The sequence below is a fragment of the Hippocampus zosterae genome, unplaced genomic scaffold (genome assembly GCF_025434085.1).
Source record: "Hippocampus zosterae strain Florida unplaced genomic scaffold, ASM2543408v3 HiC_scaffold_22, whole genome shotgun sequence".
Classification (NCBI taxonomy): Eukaryota; Metazoa; Chordata; class Actinopteri; order Syngnathiformes; family Syngnathidae; genus Hippocampus; species Hippocampus zosterae.
In genome coordinates, this window is record NW_026262818.1 from 4,334,533 (window position 1) to 4,355,258 (window position 20,726).

At 44.5% G+C, this 20,726-nt stretch overlaps 1 protein-coding gene and 1 long non-coding RNA gene across 3 annotated transcripts in view; one reads left to right on the plus strand and one right to left on the minus strand.

The window, feature by feature from the left end:
* Positions 1-20,726, minus strand: part of LOC127594583 (transmembrane protein 94-like) — a 119,204-nt gene that overhangs the window by 58,154 nt on the left and 40,324 nt on the right. For both annotated transcript variants that reach the window (XM_052056427.1, XM_052056428.1), the window contains exons 8-11: positions 19,133-19,235; positions 18,959-19,045; positions 17,378-17,494; positions 639-695 (exon numbers count right to left, since the gene is read on the minus strand). In XM_052056427.1, coding sequence (XP_051912387.1) covers positions 639-695; positions 17,378-17,494; positions 18,959-19,045; positions 19,133-19,235 — 364 coding nt within the window. The remainder of the gene's footprint in view (positions 1-638; positions 696-17,377; positions 17,495-18,958; positions 19,046-19,132; positions 19,236-20,726) is intronic.
* Positions 4,608-16,031, plus strand: LOC127594617 (uncharacterized). The gene is made up of 2 exons (XR_007960852.1): positions 4,608-4,823; positions 15,977-16,031. It is a non-coding gene; the product is annotated as an uncharacterized LOC127594617 (long non-coding RNA).

The following is a 20,726-nucleotide window of genomic DNA, read 5'->3' on the forward strand; positions in this document are numbered from 1 at the left end:
TTCTACCAAATTTAAATAACAAATGGGAAAAAAAACAAGAATAAAACATCACCATTTATTTCATGCAATTGAAAGAAAATTGGGAATTACATGGGACCAATTTTTTTTAAACAATTTACAGTTGTTCCCGACTATTAATAATAATAATAATACAAATAGCACCCTGGCACGCAGATAAATTGCAAAAATCTGTGTCCAATTGATGCCCAATTGTTTTTAAGTTATGCACCGTGATGTTATTGGTCCGGCGTACTTGGTAATCGATTTTCCTCCAATGTGGCCCCTCAGTCAAAAAATTGTGTAACAGAATCGGATGTATGTATCGTCATATTCACACTTTAATGTTGTTGATAAAACCTAAATATTGATATTTACAGCCAAAAAAAATGCATTGGTCTCACTTTTGCCATACTTTTGGAGACAAGTTTGCATTTTATTTATTGATCCATTTATTTGTTTTAGTTTTACATGATTATTGGGGAGGATTTACATCCAAACAATTGATCAAAAGAGACCATCTATATAAAAAAAATTGTGAAACAAAGCACAGAGCAAGATCAGTGAGCACAATGACAGGTAGGTAAGGGTGACATTTGGAGGTGATGGAGGTTAGTTTTAGAAAACAAAAGGTTATATACCTGGGAGGAAACCACTTCAGTGAAGCTGCTTAGAGTGTCCTCAGAGAATTTGGCAAGCTAGGGATAAAAAGGAAAGCAGAGTTAAAACTCTGGAGTAAGCATATTCTAAGGAAACGTGTTTATCTTGTATTTCCAGCGTCCTGTCTGTAACCCAGTCCGAGTTTATAACACTAAAACATACTAATGACAATCAAACATCATGTGCCTCATTATGTAAATTCCCAAACAGAAATGTAACATGTGACATTTAAATAAAACTAAACATTTAAATAAAACCTGCAGGTTGAGGCCATAGCGAACCAAAAAGAAAGACAGGAATACATTGTCACATTATTAAGATGACGATCATTTTTATCAACCCAAATTTCGTGATATGCATTCAATTCCGGATATCCGTGAAAGGGGAAATATCTATCCATTCTTTGTATCCTCACTTGTGTCATTGATGAGATGGAGCCTATCCAGGTTTCAGGTCAGTTAAGTTTATTTATTCAGACATACAGTATTTTACACAAGGTCATTTACTCAAAAATCATAGTGGATGCAATGTTGTCTGAAATGGAAAGAGCTTATTACGACTGTCCCTATCCATACAGTAATAATATCATTGCTGCTAAATTGGAAATGGGCTGTCACTCTTAGAGCACTTTACTACCCTGCGTACTCAAATCACGTCACATGGCTACCTTATACACCTACTGATGACGCAGCATCAGGAGCAACTTTGGGTTCACTTCCTTGCTTGAAACACCAACCTTTGGGTTGGGAAACAACCCCTGTAGCACTGAGGCATACCACCCCTGCTCTGTCGAAGAACAAAAACTCTAAATTGTGTCTGCATTGTCTACATTATCAAATTTAAATATGCAGCAGAAAAAATCAATTGTTGCCAACAAGTCATGGTCACTATGTCATGATAGCATACATCTTATATATATATATATATATATATATATATAGATATAGATATATATATATCTATATATATATATTGCGCGTCGTCCCGCACGCGGTCTGTCCTTCCGTCTGTCCCTTTTCAAAACGTACCTACTTCACCGCGCCGCTGCGTGCCGCCAATGCGCCGCTCAGGCAGTGGCTCACTACGATCGCGCGGGCATCTTAGCGAAAAAATGTCATCTACCCACAAGCATTGCAATGAAATTGTTAGTTATTTAGTAGAGCTAAACATCTCTTTATTTTCGCGATAAGCAATGAAGATGAACAAAAAGTTGAACCAAGCAACAACACTTTTGTGGCCCGAAGGCCCACCTTACCAGCCTTCCGCAGGAACTAGCTGATGAGCCGCCCGGAGGGCGGCGAACCACCACCTTACCAGCCTTCCGCAGGAACTAGCTGATGAGCCGCCCGGAGGGCGGCGAACCAGCTAGTTGTGTCATAAAATCATCGTGTGTATCATTGGACCAGGGGTAAGGCCACAATTCAACACTGACGAGACTCTACCAGTTATTGTGTGCTGTTGCCAAGAGCAAGGCCTGACTGCACAATTTGTCGTGGAAGTGGGACAGCAGGCAGTAGGGAAAAATTTTTGGGCACACATGCAGGACCATGACACACAGGTGAGGATGCTAGTTGTTCCTGCGGAGTCAAGCTCCTCAACTTTCTCGTGAAGAAATTTCTTCCAGAACATAATTTCATAAGTAGAGGTGCCACTGTACAGGGCTTGTCATGGTTCTGTTTGTGGCAGGTGGCACTGTAGGGTTCCGCCTGCAGCTGCACAACTGTTGTTCATGGTACCTTTAGTTTGTTTGCTTAACTCATTCAGTACCAGCCAATTCTGGACCAAGTCTGAAAAGACATTTAAAAACATCTTTGGAAGTGAATGAGTTAAAATGACTCCCGGCGTGACCACTCAGTGTCGGGTCATTGTTGCTGTTTGTTTATTGCTGTGTGCACGTGTCATGTTTTGTTTTCTATATTGTTTTTTTTTAATTTTATTTAGCTTCTCCAGTGTATTCCTGTTTGCATTTTTTGTTCAACACATTTTGCTCAGCCACCCTGCTCCTCCCTACCTGCCTGCTTCTTGGGTCCTCTGCACTACCACCATGCAAAACATGACAGGGCTCATATTATGTTATTAAGGTACACTAACGTATTGTACTGATTTGTTAATTTTCACCATGTCCTACATGGGTTCACATTGTGCGCCTTCAGTGGAAAGTAAGGTCCTTGTTACAATGATGACATCCACGGTGGTTGGCTTGGTTTTTGTCTTTTTTTTTTTTTAATCTGGAATGCTCCTACAATGCTGTCATCTTCCAGGGCATCAACCAAATACCGTATTTTCACGACCATTCGGCGCACCGTATGCTTGGGCGCAGTCTCATTAATGGGTGCTATTTCTGTATTTTACACATAGACAAAACACACTGTATTATTGGCCGCAGTTTTAAAGTGGTGAAACATAGACCAGCTTAAACATACGGCATCCATGCGCGCACGCTAAGAACACGTTAGCTTGAAGCATACGGTAGCATGCCAAGACATACAGATACAAGCTAAAAACACGTTTTAAAAAGGCAACGGAAGCAAAACTGAGTTCCGTTGTATTTTATTTATCCATCGTACAATGTACTCACATTTTTCGATCAATCATCACCCAGAAATTCATCAAAGTCCTCATCCTCTGTATCAGAATTGAACAATTGTGCAAGTACCGGTAATCCATCAAAAACGCTGCGTTCCCTCTCGTTGTCAGAGTCACTCTCATTGCCATGTGGCTCCACAGAAATTATGCCGGCTTTGCCAAAAACTCGAATAACAGTGCAAGCAGACACGTTCGTCCAAGCAGCCACAATCCATTCGCAAATTGTGGCGTAACTCGCCACAATTTGCCTCTCACTTGCCTCTCACTCTTTGTAAAGTTGTGTATGCCATCGATCATCCATTATTCCCATGCTGTTCGCAACTTTACTTTGAACGCCCGGTCGCAACTTTACTTTGAACGCCCGGTTGATGCCGATGTCCAGCGGTTGGAGTTCTTTAGTCAAGCCTCCGGGAATAACGGCAAGCCCAGAGTTCATTTGCTCGTCTTGATTTTTCACCGCTGCTGTGAGATGGGCACACATGCCAAAGGCATAACCGATGGCTAGAAGTTAAAACTGAGCTTCGTAGGCGTGTCTCGTTGTAGAATTTATTTTCGGGGGTTCTTAGAAACCAAAACCGAAGTTGTTTTGCAACAATGCACATAGCCACAATCTATACAGGTGTTGGTACCTGCTTGGAGCGTCCCTTTAGCGTCCACTTACACGCCCACCCTTCACTCATTGGCGGACTTCTTCCCGCATGCCTGTCCTCTCTCTCTCTCTCTCTCTCTCTCTCTCTCTCTCTCTCTCTCTCTCTCTCTCTCTCTCTCTCTCCTCTCTCTCTCTCTCTCTCTCTCTCTCTCTCTCTCTCTCTCTCTCTCTCTCTCTCTCTCTCTCTCTCTCTCTCTCTCTCTCTCTCTCTCTCTCTCTCTCTCTCTCTCTCTCTCTCTCTCTCTCTCTCTCTCTCTCTCTCTCTCTCTCTCTCTCTCTCTCTCTCTCTCTCTCTCTCTCTCTCTCTCTCTCTCTCTCTCTCTCTCTCTCTCTCTCTCTCTCTCTCTCTCTCTCTCTCTCTCTCTCTCTCTCTCTCTCTCTCTCTCTCTCTCTCGGATTTATTATTTTTTAGTAATCATACATTCGCGTATTATTCGATCGTCAATTTATGCTCGCAAAGAAGAATGCTTCTGCCTGTCATGATAGTTTGCTTGCAAAGAAGAATGCTTATGCTTGCAATCATTAGTTGGCTTTGCCTGCAATAAAGAACGCTTATGCTTTCAATAAAGATATATCCTTTATTATTTACTCACATCTATAATCATTATGTATTCTTCATTATATGCTCACTTTTGCTTGCTCTACGGTGTGGAAGGTTAGGGTCGCAACCACCTTTCGAGGACGTGGTTGGAAGAGATAACTGTTAAGGCTAAACAGTGAGCAAGGGTGAACCGTGAATGGAGACATCAACACCAGCTGCAACGGGATGTTTATGTGACATTTGCACACATGTACGTAAATTGCACTCACATACACACACACATAGTTAAACAAGTTCAGTGTGTGTTCAACAGCCCCCACCCTTTAGGTTGGACACACCTATGTAGTAGCTTTCCCAATAAATGACGAGGTGAAGGGGGAGATCGTTAGGGTTAGGTGCCGAGAACTGAAACCGAACGCTTCTCCTCGTTCCCTCCTGGTACCAGAATCGAGTCTCCTGTCTCCTCCTTTTGGTTATTCCTGAGTGTCAATTTGGACCAACCTGACATTTTTGGGGGCTCGTCCGGGATCGCAACATACCTGACGCTGAGTCGACGGCCAGGAAGACCGTGGCCACGGCAAAGACACCCTTTCTGGGACTGGGTTTCGGCTCCTCGTCTGGGGGCTGAGGGTTGAAGCGAATCCCAGAGGAGAGAGGACTACTCCTGGTGGTAAGTAGGGCGGCGGTGTCCTGTACGTACTTAAACTCCGCATCAATACTCTAGGTGAGTGTTTGCACGCCGGGTTTGTAAAGACGGAGGTCGGGGTGGTCTTTAAACCTGTTTTTAATTGAAACCCTCACAGGACAGGTGTTGTAGTTTGCGAGCCTAACCTTCTTCTTTTCAAAGTTTGTGACATCCGAATACCTAGACTACATCTGGTTGGAGAACCTATTTGAGCCTGAGAGGGTTTGTTGGGAAGGGACTCTTTCAACGGTGATTGAGTGTTTGCGCGCCGGCAAAAAAGGACGTGGTCTTTTTAAGCCGCAAAGCACTGAGCCATACTAGTCCCTATCAGGCATACAGACCGGCAAGTCTCATAAACTGGTGAGGGCGACGGTGTCCTGCACGTGCTTAAACTCCGTGTGTAAATAATGTGTATTAAACTCCGGGTATAAATAATGTGTATATAGTGCGTTACCTCTGGTCAAGGTAGTCGGATAAAAGCAAATTAAATGTGCATAAATGAATGACTGTAACTGTGTGAGTGGAGGTTCGCTACCTCATCTGAACAGGACATTTGTTGTGGCAACTGTCTGAGGAAGCAGATGCAAGAATTTCCCGCCACCTTGGTGGTAGAAGGTTGGAAATTACCTCAGTCGGAGAAATTGCCACCCTGTTCAAGGGAATAGTCCGCCAAGTTACCCTAGGTAAATCGCTGACTCTAAACAAAACTTCTCAAATTCTCAAAGTTCCACCCCCAAATTCGCAATGGGGGTTCCATAATAGTAAGACCGTGGAGAGAGGTGATCCCAAAAAGAAGTTAACATGTAAGGACTGGAGATTCGTAGAGAGCCAATGTCCTTCGAAGATAAAGCATTTAGATACGTGGATAGAAAAATACAAATTCGCTGGACAGCTGACTATACAAACGTTGATGCGCCTGCAGAATGATATTAGATCAATGTGCAAGAATGACAAAACGAAAATGGATAAGGATGGGTTTGGAGACATTGATTTCTGGGTGTCCTTGGCTGAAAAGAGGCGGAAAGTGAAAGTAAAGAGGGGTTTAGAGAAAGTGGAAAGAGGGGATTGTGTAAGTGAGTTTGAAAAGAATGAGGGAGACGTTATGTTTCACAGGAAAGAAGAAGATGAATCGGGTCCGGTAGGTATACTGACAGGGGGAAAACGGAAAGTAGAAAGGGAGAATGCATTGGAGCAGAAAGAAGAAAGAGAAAATGCGTTGGAGATGGCATCCACAAATACTGTTGTTACACCACCGTTATATCCGACTCTTCTGACATCTCCTCCTTTTCCACCATCCCCTCCACCCTCTTACAGAAGGGGCCATCCGATGGCCACCAGGGGAAAAGGAGATTTGGGAGTGGAATTTTCAAAAAGTTGGGGTAGTGATTTTTCCCCTGTTGCGACAAAAGTTGACTCATCCGGAAGCGAGGTACGAGATGCTTTTCCCATGATTGAAGTTGCAAATCCAGACATAAGAGATGAGTCGCCTGTCATTCTTGTTTATAGAACATGGACACAAGAAGATGTAAAAAAAGCCATAGATGGCATTACATCACATAAAATTGATGTGGTACAATTCGTCCAGGAAATGGAGGATCTGCGAAAATCATATCATCTAAATGGAGCTGAGGTGCAACAAGTTTGGATGGCGGCTTGTTTGACAGTAAATTGATGGTGTATACTGTATCGATATTTGGATGGGGTGAAGTCTTCTTGCGGATGACAAAATTAAAAGTTTGGATATGCTTAATTTGGTTGAGAGCTGTAGCAAGGTGAATATTTTGGTTTGTCTGTAGGGTTGTGTCTGCGAATATGTGTTGGATCAGTCTTTGCGTGTGGGTGTGTAGATAAGCGTGACTCTTGGCGCGACTCATGCTGTGTACATACATCTACTGATGCCTAGTCTGGACACATCATCAGTGATGTTCCTGGATTCATTGGACGTTTCGGGTCTTTCAACTATCAGACGCCCTCCTCCAGGTGACCCAGCCGGGGTTGATCAAGTCCCGGCCTGTGTCCAGACAGCTAGCTAGCTACCATGACTCCATGGATCTCCTCTTTTGAGCCACAGCCATCTTGAGGCTCTTTCTGCCGCTTCAGTGGTATTGCGGATGGCTCTCCTTTTCCTCTCTCCATTGATGCCTAAACTACAGTAGGCTCTGGCCAAGGAACGGGCTGCGAATCCTCTGCAACCAACCTCCACAGGGAAACACCTTGCTCTCCAACCAGCCAGCTGGCAGTCGCTGACCAGTCCTGCGTACTTGGAGAGCTTCCTCTCAAAGGCTTCTTCCAAGCGATCTTCCCACGGCACTGTCAGCTCCAGCAGCACTGCTTGTTTGGTGGACTCCGATACGAGGACAATGTCAGGTCGTAGGGTGGTAACTACAATATGGCTGGGGAACTTCAGCTTTTTTTTCAAGATCCACCAACAACTGCCAGTCTCTCGCAGATGTCAGGATGCCTGCAGATGATGTTCTGCTGGCCGCGGAAGGCTTGTCCCCAGCTCTGACAAAGGTGATGGTTTTGTTGGAGGGGCGGAACTGTTTAGCCCATGCCAGCCCTGCGGTAATGGCTTCCGCGATAGTCTTAAGGACTTGATCATGCCTCCACCTGTACCGTCCATCTCCAAGTGCCCTTGTGCAGCCACTGAGGATGTGTTCCAGGGTTCCTCGCTTGGAGCACAGTGGGCATGCCGGTGTCTCTGCTATGCCCCATGTGTGCAGATTTGATGGGCTTGGGAGCACATCATAAACTGCCTGGATGAGGAATTTAATGCGTTGAGGCTCTGCTTTCCAAAGCTCAGCCCAGGTCACTTTCCTCTCAACTGCGTTCTCCCATCTTGTCCACGCACCCTGTTGTTTCATTCCCACAGCCTTGCAGGTTCTACTGTCCTCCACTGCTGCTCTCACCTCGTCCTGGACAAGACGTCGCCCCTCCTTCCCCTTGGTGTTCAGCTGGGGAGATGGAAAGGATCCTAGCCCAGCTCGACCTCGTGTGACCACTCCAGTCAAGCACCTGTGCCGGAGCCTTGCATCTGCCTCTTCAACCGCTTCCTCTGCCCTCCATTTCCTGCCAGTCCTCACTTGGATCCCAGCCTTAGCCACCTTCGGATCTCTTGAGTCCTTGTATTGAACCACTTCTCTGGCTCTGGTGACCTTAAATTCCTCCTCCAAGGATTTGAAGGGCAGTTGCAGTTTGTTGCTGTTTCCGTAGAGAGCGATGCTGCTCAGGCTCTTTGGAAGTCCTAGCCATCTCCGGAGGTGGCTGCTGACCTTCCTCTCTAAGGTCTCAACTGTCGAGATGGGGACGGAGTAGACCAGGAGGGGCCACAGGATCCTGGGAAGAATGCCGTGCTGGTATACCCAGGCTTTAAACTTCCCCGGTAGGCCTGACTTGTCCACTGATTTCAGCCAGCCATCCAACTCCGTGCATGTCGACTGGATAGATTTTGTGTCTCTCAGAGAGCAGTCGAAAACCTTCCCTAGGCTCTTGACCGGCTTCTCTGAGATTGATGGAATGGCTGTGCCTGATATGGTGAACCGGAACTTGTTTTCCACCTTCCCTTTCCTTAGCACCATAGATCTTGATTTGGCGGGTTTGAAACGCATCCGGGCCCACGCCACCAGCTTTTCAAGACCCTTCAGAATCCACCGGCAGCCTGGGACTGATTCTGTCGTGACTGTGAGGTCATCCATGAATGCCCTGATGGGTGGTTGCCGTTGTCCGGAGTTCGTGCGGGGCCCTCTGCACTCTGGCTCAGCAGATTTTGTGAGCATGTTCATGGCTAGCGAGAACAGTGTCACAGAGATAGTACACCCTGTGATGATGCCGATCTCCACCTTGTGCCAACTGGATGTCATTGCTCCTGAAGAGATCCTCATCCTGAAATTGCTGTAATAATCAGCGATGAGATCTCTGCATCTGCTGGGTACATGATGCTTTGTCAGAGTGAGCTGGACGAGCTTGTGTAGAATGGAGCCGAATGCATTTGCCAGGTCAAGCCACAGCACTGATAGGTTACCTTTGTTCTCTCTGGCCTCCCGAATAAGCTGTGTGACCACACCGGTATGTTCCAAACATCCTGAAATTCCTGAGATGCCACCTTTCTGGACAGATGTATCGATGTAGGAGTTCTTTGCCAGGTAGGTACACAGCCGCTTGGAAACAACACTGAAGAAAACCTTTGCCTCAACACACAGCAGGGAGATGATGCGGAACTGGTCTAGCTGAGTGGAGTTTTCCTCCTTCGGGATCCATAACCCTTCAGCCATTCTCCATTGTTCAGGGATCCTTCCCCTTCTCCAGAAGACTCGCAGGATTGTCCACAGACGCAGCAGGAGTTTGGGACAGTTCTTGTACACTTTGTATGAAGTGCCACTCGGTCCTGGAGCAGAGCTCGCCCTTGCTCTGCGGACAACCTCCCTGACTTCCTTTAGCTGCAGCTCCGACATGTCGAACTGCTCTTCAGGTTCAGCGGGGTCTATGAGGATGTTGCATTCTCCCAGCTCCTGCTCTCTTGCGGGGTCGCTGTACGTCTGCTTCAGATGTTGGTTTATGATTTCCTGCGAGGAGACCAGATTGCCACTCCGCTTCTGCCCCAGCAAATCCTTCGTGAACTTGAAGGGGTTAGCGATGAAAGCAGCACGCTTCCGTGCCCACTCGCGTCGCCGCCTCCGGTGCCACTCTGCACGGCGGAGAACTCTAATCTTTTTCCGTAGGATGCACATTAGCTGGGCCAGGCCAGTGCGTTCCTCTTGTCCTGCCGCCTTGTACTGGGACTTCAGCGTTTTCATCTCCTGCCTGATGTTGTGGATCCTTAACGCTCTTTGATTCTTTGCGTACGTTGTTCCCGGGCTTTTCTTCTCCTCCTCGCCAAACCTTTCTGCTGCGAAGCTGACAATGACTGCTGTCATAGCTTGTAGCTTCCCGTCGGCGTGTCCCTTCGCCATAGCCTCCAGAATTTGGTCGACATCGTCGTCGAATTGCTTCCAGAGAGAGGTCATGCTAGCTGCAGGCCATTTGATCCGCCTCGTTTCAGACTTGATGCTCGAGGGATTAGTTTGCAACACGTGGAGGTTCTGGGCACTGTGGGGTGACTCCGGGCCTGGCACCTCCTGCGTCTCACCAGGTGTAACACCTGTGCGTTGTGTTGTTTCTGCTCCCAACGGGCACTTCATCCTCGCTCGGTGGATCTTCAAGCCATGGATGTTCTTGCAGACTTTGCCGCATGTACACGTTTTACTCAAAGTCGATTGTCCGTTGCCTGGGTCTGTGTAGGCGTTGTGTCCGTCCGACTGGGGTGCTCATCCTCCCCCCCTCTCGGGCACCCCTGGGGGTATTTTTCCATTGAGTTCATCGTAGCTTGGTTGGGTCCCTCCTCTCAGAGGATGCAGATTGGGTTGCTGACCCGTTCTGCCCCGGTTGCCGTCTCTCCGGGCTGTCACTGAATCTCCAGTCGTCACCACGCTCTTCATGGTTGTCATCCAGTCTTTGAAGGCCTTGATCTGGATGATTTGTGAATGTTAATGTCTGTGGGTTTCAATTATCTTATTTGTTTTATAAATGCTTCTGTTATGCTGCTAATTGCCAGAATGTTCTGATTATGTTCCAATGTTTTTTTAGATTACGTTCATAAGATGCACATTTCTCTTGAAACATGAGAAGAGCCATCACGGCTCCTGATGTGGGAGAAATGATGGTCTTGTCTCATGAAATTTTGTAAATTCAGTTACAACTTTACTCTCCGTGGATAGTGTTGTGCCTTCCGTCATTATGAAATTTAATGACTAGAGTTGAAGCTATCGTCGAACATACAAATTCTTGTTGGTTTGAGTCATAAAAAAACCCGTCAGATTTTAAGACATGTCTCATTTGTGCATACACGGGCTGGATTTCTAATTTCGTTCGTCACAAGAGCAAAATCTTCCAGCTTTAATCAGCATGTTTCAGGGTCACGTGTGAATAATTTACAATTGGCTTCGTTAACTTAGTATGACTGCACGTTTTAAGGTCAACAGTGGCATTTTTGAGAATCACGCACCCTAGGTGGTGTTTACCAAAGACAGTTGTGGCATAGATAAGCCTTTTGGGAGCCTTGAGCAGTGTATGGTGCGAACTCTGCATGCTGGAAGAGTGCTAGGAAAAAAAAAAAAAAAGAAAAGGGGATGAGCTGTTGCACACTAGCATGACGTTTTTTTTGTCGCCTGGTTGGCATTTATTTTGTGTGTCTATGTTGTCATGTCGATCCCCTTTAACGCTGGAAAAATGCACAGTGCTTAACCGTGCTACTTTGTTATTGCTTCCTGATGGGTGTTTGTTTGTTTGTTTGTTTGTTGGAATGTAAACAGGTAATAGTGATTTCAGAGGTTGTAGGAGGAAGTACAACAAACTCGTCTCATCTTATCTCCTGTTTTGTGTGTGTGTTGATTTGTTTCATATTAATATTGCGATAACATGCATGACGGGCTGATTGGAAACTCTAAATTGTCCCTAGGTGTGAGCATGGGCTTGGGTGGTTGTGCTTGTGTCTGTGTGCCCTGTAATTGGTTGGCGACCGGTTCAGGTTGTCCCCCTCCGACTGCCCGGAGATGGCTGGAATAAGCTCCACCCACCCCCGCGAACCTCGTGAGGGTACGGCGGATCGGGGAATGGATGATTGAGTGAATTGCTTAATATAGTACTGGGTTGTTTTTTGTGTACCGGTAAATCTCGGTTTAACGGGCGAAGGGAGGAATCTAGATATAAACAAGCGTGTTTTGCGGGCTATATTTAGGTAGGTTTGTGCACGAACTGTTTGAGCATATACGGGAGCATATTTATGCGTCGCTTTTCAAAATTTGTGCCCCGTTACATTACGGCATCTCATCAGTTTATTGGCTTAAAACTGATTTGTATAGTTATTTTGCGGTTTGCTTTTGAACCTCTTTTTGGACACAGCGGGTGGGTCGCACATTTTCTGGTCAGCATGGTGGCCAACGGCCACCTTGATGTCCAAGTCGTCAGGGTGCATACTGTCGAGCGACTCGAGATTTGACGTGCGATGCCTGCAGCAGGAGCTCATTTGGCTTTTGTTTCTAATGCTTGAAGGTCTTTTTGACGAGGACATGGGAAATTTCTTTTTACCTTCTTTGTTAAGGTCGCAGTTGTTGTGAATGCGCCTTGTGAATTGGAGTATGTTGTATAACACGTGAAGTATTGTTAATTCAGTGTGACAAATGTTGTTCGTTGTTGTATCAAGTTGTGATATTTGCGCGGCTCATACGGCAGCGATTTACATTTTTTTAGGGGGGACTTGCTGACTAACATCAACATGATAACGTTTTGGGTTCAGTTCACTTCTGTTTTATATGCGGCAACAAATTGGGCAGTGAACCCAAACTTATTTTTTGTGTCATGGATTATCTCACGCATTGGCAGGGGGAATGGTGTCTCTGGTTCAGAAACATGATACAACCTATGGTTTTAACCAATGTTGGAATACGGTACATTTTGAACTACATCTCCATTTCAGATAATGTACATGGTTTTCGTTGAATTAATGAGGGGATGCCATATTGCCGGGGTTTGGTTGAGGCTTTTCCAAAAGGGGTCGAAAATTGATAAAATAGAATGCATGTTTCACATTTTATTTGAGACACTATTGCTCCTGCCATCCACAATCTGCAGGATTGGTAGCAAGTCTGAAAGTACATGGTTAAAATTCAATTAAAGAAATTGAATTGAAATTGAATTGACTTATATGTTAATATTACGAGAATTGTGCTTTCTTCTTTGTTTGAAATATTGTTTGGGAGACCATATAAATTACTGATAATTTCTACAAAATTGTGAACTAGGAAATGAAGCTGATTCGGTTGACAATATGTGAGAACGTTTAGAAAAATAAATGAATTGAGATTGCCGTAGGACGATTGTGCTTTTTCACAGCAGGTTCCAGCAAAAATGGCTCTGATTCGAAACATGAAAAAGAAACATTGTGTTTCCTTGAAGTGTTGATGACCACACCGTTTGATGGACATTGTAAAAAGGTCATCTCGACAGAAACATCCACTGAGGAAGGTGAGCGAAGTCCGGTGACGCGATGGGCACAGTATTTTAGTTACTGGGAACATCAAACGACCGGCGGAAGAAGTTTCAAGACACCTTTGCACTCAATTACTGTGTGTTTCTGTCGACATGCTCGAATATCAGTGGTGGCATGTCATTTCCTGTTATATGATCACACAAGGTCGACTGTTCTCCTTTTTTTTAATATGGTATTTGTGCTCTCCTTTAGCACATGTGAAAGGAGATGTATTTTCTAATAATAACCTACATTTTGCGAATAGCTCTAGATCAGGGGTGTCAAACTCATCTTTGTCACAGGCCGCTTTGGGGTTACACCTTCCTTCGGTGGGCCGGTACGACGGTGAAATTTGATTAAATGGTTATATTTTATTAATTGTACAACTCAACTCAACTGTGTTTATAGAGCAACTTGAATCAACCATCGCTGTATACAAAGATATGTAGATGGAGTGGATATATCAGAAATACTATGATGTTAATTATTTACTAACAATTACATATGAATGAATTCTGCCAATTCTGAAGCCAGTCATATTTTGTTCAATTATTGTTTGGTTGAGTGTTTTAACAGGTAACAAAATTATCACAAAATCTCGACATTATTCATATAGAATTTTGGCATTTCAGTACAGATTTTAGCAGGGTTTATGGAGGTTGATGCGCGTCAATTGCTTTCACGGGCCACATAATGGGTTTCGACTTTGACACCTTTGATCTAGATGATCTTGGGAAGTGAAATGAAAAACACATTTCGGCACAAATTGTTGTATACATTTTTGTTTTGGTGGCAAAAGTATTTTATTTAAATCAATCTAGTCGATCTCATTATGAAAATAAAAATAAAAATTGAGAAGTGAACACACGATGAGTGATAGAAAAGAGCACAACTTGTTTTATTTGGGTTTGTTTTGGAGGTTGAAGTGATTTGTGTACTGTGCTCCTCTGGTGATGTTGCTTGGCTGATATTGAATTTATTACCATTTATTGATTTCTTTCTAGTTCAAATGGTGCATTAATTTGGTCGTAATGGTTCAGATATGGATTTTAAATACATTTCTTAGGTGATTTTATGCATTTAGGATCTTCTCTTTGGTGGTAAAAGGAAAAAGGAAAACAACCCGACAGTAATCCGACAGTAATATAGTTATTCTCTGCTGAAAGTTGAGCTATATTTCATTCTTTTGTTATTTTATTTTTATTTTATGTTACTGCGGATACAGTGTGATGCAGTACTGTACTTCTACTGATTTTGATGGCAAATGGTTATCGCGGACGAGAGTTTTTCATGTTCTGGTGTCTGCGCATTGGTATCACTGCTTTTGCCAGTAACTGTGTTTCCATCAACAGCGGAGGATATACAGGGGGCTGCGTTATTGTCGATGACGGAGAGTAGCCTTCTCCGGTTCCGGCGTGACGCCTCCTGGAGGGATGGCGATCCCACCTACATAGACGCATTTGGGGTTCCTCGTGGCGTGCCAGATGAGTATAAGTTGGTTAACCAGATTGCTGCCGGTTGGGAATCCATTTTCATTTGGGTTACCCCTAATAAGAATGTTGACAGGATCAACTACCTCCACTACAATGTCCAGAAGCTCGGAAATTTTACTGAGGAAGCCGTTTTGGCTATAAAAGAGCAATTGGCGGCCACCTCCCTGATGGCGTTTCAGAACCGCATCGCGGTTGATATGCTCTTGGCAGAGTCCAATGGAGTATGTGCGATGTTTGGTGATCAGTGTTGTACGTTCATACCTAACAACACCGCGCCTGATGGCGCCCTCACCAAGGCCATTGAAGGCCTCCGCACCCTGAATCGCCAAATAAGGGCCCATTCCGGCGTGAATACGTCCTTCTGGGCGGAGTGGTGGCATAAGGCCTTCGGAGAGTACAAGGATTTGGTGTTTTATGTACTAATCTCTTTTGCTCTTTTTGCAGCTGTCTTGACGTTGTGTGGATGCTGTTGCATTCCCTGTAGCAGAGTGCTGCTTATCCGGCTTATTACTACAACTGTCGCGCCCACGACGTCTAAAGTGAATGAGATGTATCCTCTGTTGTTGTTTGTGGCAGTGATTCTGGGGTTGATTATGCCTCTTCGGGTGATGACATGGTTTCGCTTCGGCATCAGGGGGTCATGGATGGTTTTTAGTCGTTTTGCTCCCTGTTTGCGTGTGCGGCATGACTCCACTGAATAAAGTCCGTCGGGAAGGTTCTGTGTGACGATACGAGCAAATGTAGGATGAACAGGGGGGAATGTTGGATTTATTGTTTTTTAGTAATCATACATTCGCGTATTATTCGATCGTCAATTTATGCTCGCAAAGAAGAATGCTTCTGCCTGTCATGATAGTTTGATTTTGCTTGCAAAGAAGAACGCTTATGCTTGCAATCATTAGTTGGCTTTGCCTGCAATGAAGAACGCTTATGCTTTCAATAAAGAAATATCCTTTATTATTTACTCACATCTATAATCATTATATATTCTTCATTATATGCTCACTTTTGCTTGCTCTACTGTGTGAAAGGTTAGGGTCGCAACCACCTTTCCGAGGACGTGGTTGGGAAGAGATAACTGTTAAGACTAAACAGTGAGCAAGGGTGAACAGTGAATGGAGACATCAACACCAGCTGCAACGTTTATGTGACATTTGCACACATGTACGTAAATTGCACTCACATACACACACACATAGTTAAACAAGTTCAGTGTGTGTTCAACAGCCCCCACCCTTTAGGTTGGACACACCTATGTAGTAGCTTTCCCAATAAATGAGGAGGTGAAGGGGGAGATTGTTAGGGTTACGTGCCGAGAACTGAAACCGAACGCTTCTCCTCGTTCCCTCCTGGTACCAGCATCGAGTCTCCTGTCTCCTCCTTTTGGTTATTCCTGAGTGTCAAATTGAACCAACCCGACACTCGCTCTCTCTCTCCATATATGTACATATACACGCCCACCCTTCACTGATTGGTCGACTTATTTGCCACATGCCTGTCCACAGTCACTTCGGCCTTTTCTCTATATAAACAGCGTGTCGGCTGACAGTCAGGTTGTGGAACTCAGCGCATACACAAGACGCTCCACATCATAAGGCGTCCTGTCCATTTTGGAGAAAATTTAAGACTTTTAATGGCGCCTTATAGTCGTGAAAATACGGTAACAGAGCCCAAGTCTTTTTTATTTAATTTGTATTGATGTAACCCAGAAATTCATTGTTCTACATTTCTATTCAAATGTTCTATATCAAACTCATTTCAGTCATGGGCCAATTTGGAGTTATGTCTTCCCTCGGGGGGCCGTTATGAAACTACAAAATCATTATTTGGACGCAACAAATTAATAGATTACTAGTTTTGAAATCAGTCAAGTCAATTATAATAGTTGTTCAAGTGAATTAAAACAAAATTATTGCACTATCTCAACGTTATTTACTACACATGGCAAATTTGACATGTCGGAACAGATTTTAGGAAGTTGACACATGATTTGCTTTTGCAGGCCACATAAAATGACCTGGCGGGCCGGATCTTGCCCCCTGGCCTTGAGTTTGATAGAAAGACAGAGACAGAGAGAGAGAGAGACATAGAGAGAGACAGAGACAGAGACAGAGACAGAGAGAGAGAGAGAGAGAGAGAGAGAAGACAAATAAAGTGAATGAAGTGTTGAAAATGAAATATCTATTATGAAAAATGAACATGTTTTCAAGTGGAAACCATGAAAATGTAACATTCATGGCACTTAATTTTCCACACGATGGCATTTTTCCAAAGTTACGATTACTATTTATTTATTTTTACAATACCACACGAATATGGCATCATTTCTAGTGTTTGTGTTTATTTGTCTATATGTGCCTTATATATCCTTATATATTGCCTGGTGACCAGTTCTGGCCTCTCGCCCAAACTCAGCTGAGATAGGCCCCGGCACACCTGTGGCCTTTATGAGGAAGTGGGACAAAGAACTGATAGATGGGTCGAGCAGAGGGCTGTGGCTTGAGAAAATGGGGGCATGAACTATTCGCACATCATTTAAAAAATGCAGGCATGCTTGCAGAGCTTGCAGTGTATTTGCATTACGCGTTTATCTTTGAATTTAAAAAAAGGCAACATTATATGTGCTGTTAATTGAAAAGACTGGTGGGAAGGAAAGATTCAGACCAACTTCAAAAGTGTTCGTGAAAGTTTGTGAATTCCTCACCAATCCTGCTGGAGAGACGTGGCTGAACTCAGCAAGGACCCTGGCTTCTCCAAAGGCGTTGACCAGCACCCACATGACAGGGAATAGCAGGGGTAAGACGGGCAGAACAGCCATCAACTGAAAATACAATTATTTTCACTTATTACGCAAATAAAATTCATCAATATGACATGGAGGATATTGTTAAATTGCTTCATTTTAATGACTTGATTCATTTTTAATATGACTATTTTTAAATACCAATGTATGTACCGTATTTTCACGACTATAAGGGGCCATTAAAAGTGTTAAATTTTCTCCAAAATGGACAGGACGCCTTATGATGCGGAGCGTCTTGTGTATGCGCTGAGTTCCAAAACCTGACTGACAGCCGACATGCTGTTTATATAGAGAAAAGGCGGAAGTGACTGTGGACAGGCATGCAGCAAAGAAGTCGGCCAATCAGTGAAGGGTGGGCATGTATATATACATATATGGAGAGAGAGAGAGAGAGAAGCCAGACGTGAGAGAGGACAGGCATGCTCTCAAACTTCAAGCCATCGGTTATGTTTTTGGCATGCGTGCCCATCTCACAGCAGCGGTGAAAAACCAAGTCAAGCAAATGAACTTTGAGCTTGCCCTTATTCCTGGAGGTTTGACTAAAGAACTCCAACCGCTGGACATCGGCATCAACCGGGCGTTCAAAGTAAAGTTGCGAACGGCATGGGAACAATGGATTGTTGATGCCAAACACAACTTTACAAAGAGTGAGAGGCAGCGCTGGGCGAGTTACGCCACAATTTGCGAATCGTTTGTGGCTGCTTGGACGAACATGTCTGCTTGCACTGTTGTTCGAGTTTTTGGCAAAGTCGGCATCATTTCTGTGGAGCCACATGGCAATGAGAGTGACTGACAATGAGAGGGAACGCGGCGTTTTTGATGGATTACGGTACTTGCACAATTGATCAATTCTTTCTACACACACACGCGCTGCCACCATGTTTCGCTCTATTCTTTACTTTCAAATGTGGGAAAGCTTCACACGAGAGAAATGTTGACTTTGCTGTTGCTGCTCCTTCTTTCCGCTCGGCAATGCGTAGCAACTCACATTTTAGCATGTGATGTGTTCAATGACAACTGGGATGTGCAGTCCTCTGATTCTGATACAGAGGATGAGGACTTTGATGGATTTCTGGGTGATGATTGATCGAAAAACGTGAGTACATTGTACGATGGCTAAATAAAATACAACGGAACTCAGTTTTGCTTCCGTTGCCTTTTTAAAAACGTGTTTTTAGCTTTTATCTGTATGTCTTGGCATGCTACCGTATGCTTCACGCTAACGTGTTTTTAGCGTGCGCGCATGCATGCCATATGCTGGCGTATGTTTTGCCACTTTAAAACTGCGCCCAATGATACAGTGTGTGTTGTCTATGTGTAAAATACAGAAATAGCACTCATTAATGAGACTGCGCCCAACCATACGGTGAAACGAATGGTCGTGAAAATACGGTACATGACAAAGCAAGTTGAGAAGGGAAGTAATGAACACCAAAGGGATTTCCAGGAATAGGTTGGAAACATTTTAATTTTGAAAATTACCTGAAGCTGCAAAAAATTGTAGCTGACGGGGGTGAGGTTGGGTGCATCACAAAGGTAGCGGATGCTGTTCACCAGCAGGAACGTAACCTATAAGAAGAAAGGAAAAAAAATACCTTCAAATGCTTTTAGAAATGGATATTAAAATGTTTTCAAAGAACTGTTGATTTTACTCACCAGCACAATAGGACAGACAAGCTTGGTAATGACGGACTGCACTGTAAACCTTTCATTGTCCAACACTGTAATTGGTCGGGATTCTGAAAAGTCCAAACTATTCCTTTTGAAATGGAAAATGGGAGAGAACAAATCAATTTAAAACACTTCAAATCCCTGCGTCTTTCGCCAACCCGAATGAGAATGTGTGTGTGTGTGTGTGTGTGTATATATATATATATATATATATAAGATAAGATAAGATAAGAAAACCTTTATTAGTGTCACAATGGAGAAATTCCCAATTCACAGCAGCAAAGTTATGAAAGGAAGAAGGAGAACAACAAAATATAGGAGCTGCTGGAAAGGCAGCCACTCTCGCGGCGCCATTTTGAAGTCAAAATAACAAAGATAACACAAGACAACACATAGGACACAGACAGTCGTTCAATCTTAACCAATTTTCTGCATACACTTTGTTGTCTGAAGCAGTTCTAGATGAAAGAGGAGAGGATATATATATTATATATCCCCGGGCCTGCGTGGGTTTTCTCCGGGTGCTCCGGTTTCCTCCCACATTCCAAAAACATGCGTAGCAGGCTGATTGAACACTCTAAATTGTCCCTAGGTGTGAGTGTGAGTGCGAATGGTTGTTCGTTTCTGTGTGCCCTGCGATTGGCTGGCAACCGCTTCAGGGTGTCCCCCGCCTACTGCCCGAAGACAGCTGGGATAGGCTCCAGCGACCCTAGTGAGGATCGAGCGGCTCGGAAGATGAATGAATGAATATATATATAAGTTCCTCGTCTCACCCCTCGGGTGGTGTTCGTCCTACATTCAGCCCGGGTCCTCTACCAGAGGCCAGGAAGCTTGAGGGTTCTGCGCAGTATCCTTGCTGTTCCCAGCACTGCACATTTCTGGACTGAGATGACCGATGTTATTCCCGGAATCTGTTGCAACCATTCATCTAGTTTGGGGGTCATTGCCCCGAGTGCTCCGACCACCACAGGCACGACTGTCACCTTTACCTTCCAGGCTCTCTCCAGCTCCTCTCTGAGCCCTTGGTATCGAGTTTCTCATGTTCCTTCTTTCTGATGTTTCCATCACTTGGGACTGCTACATCCACTACAATGGCTTTCCTTTGCCCTTTATCTATGATCACGATATCTGTTTGGTTCGCCATTACCATCTTGTCAGTCTGGATCTGGAAGTCCCACAGGATCTTCGCACTGTCATTCTCCACCACCTTTGAAGGTGTTTCCCATTTTGACCTTGGGGTTTCCAGTCCATACTCCGCACAGGCGTTCCATGTAGGTTTTCCCTGCCAGCATCTCACACCCTGCAGTTATGTGTTGGATTGTCTCAGTTGCCTCTTTGCACAACCTACACCTTGGGTCTTGTCTGGTATACCACACCATTTGGGCCTCTATGGCTCTGGTGACTGCCTCTGTGCCGTTCTTCGGGCCAGCCCTCTCTAGCCACTGATAGGACTTCTTGAGATTAGCCACTTCAGTAATGGTCCAGTGCTACATCCCGTGTAGGGGTTTGTCCTCCCATGATGGTCCCTCTTCCAGCACCTTATCCTCTGTTCCCCATTGTCTGAGACATTCTCTGAGTA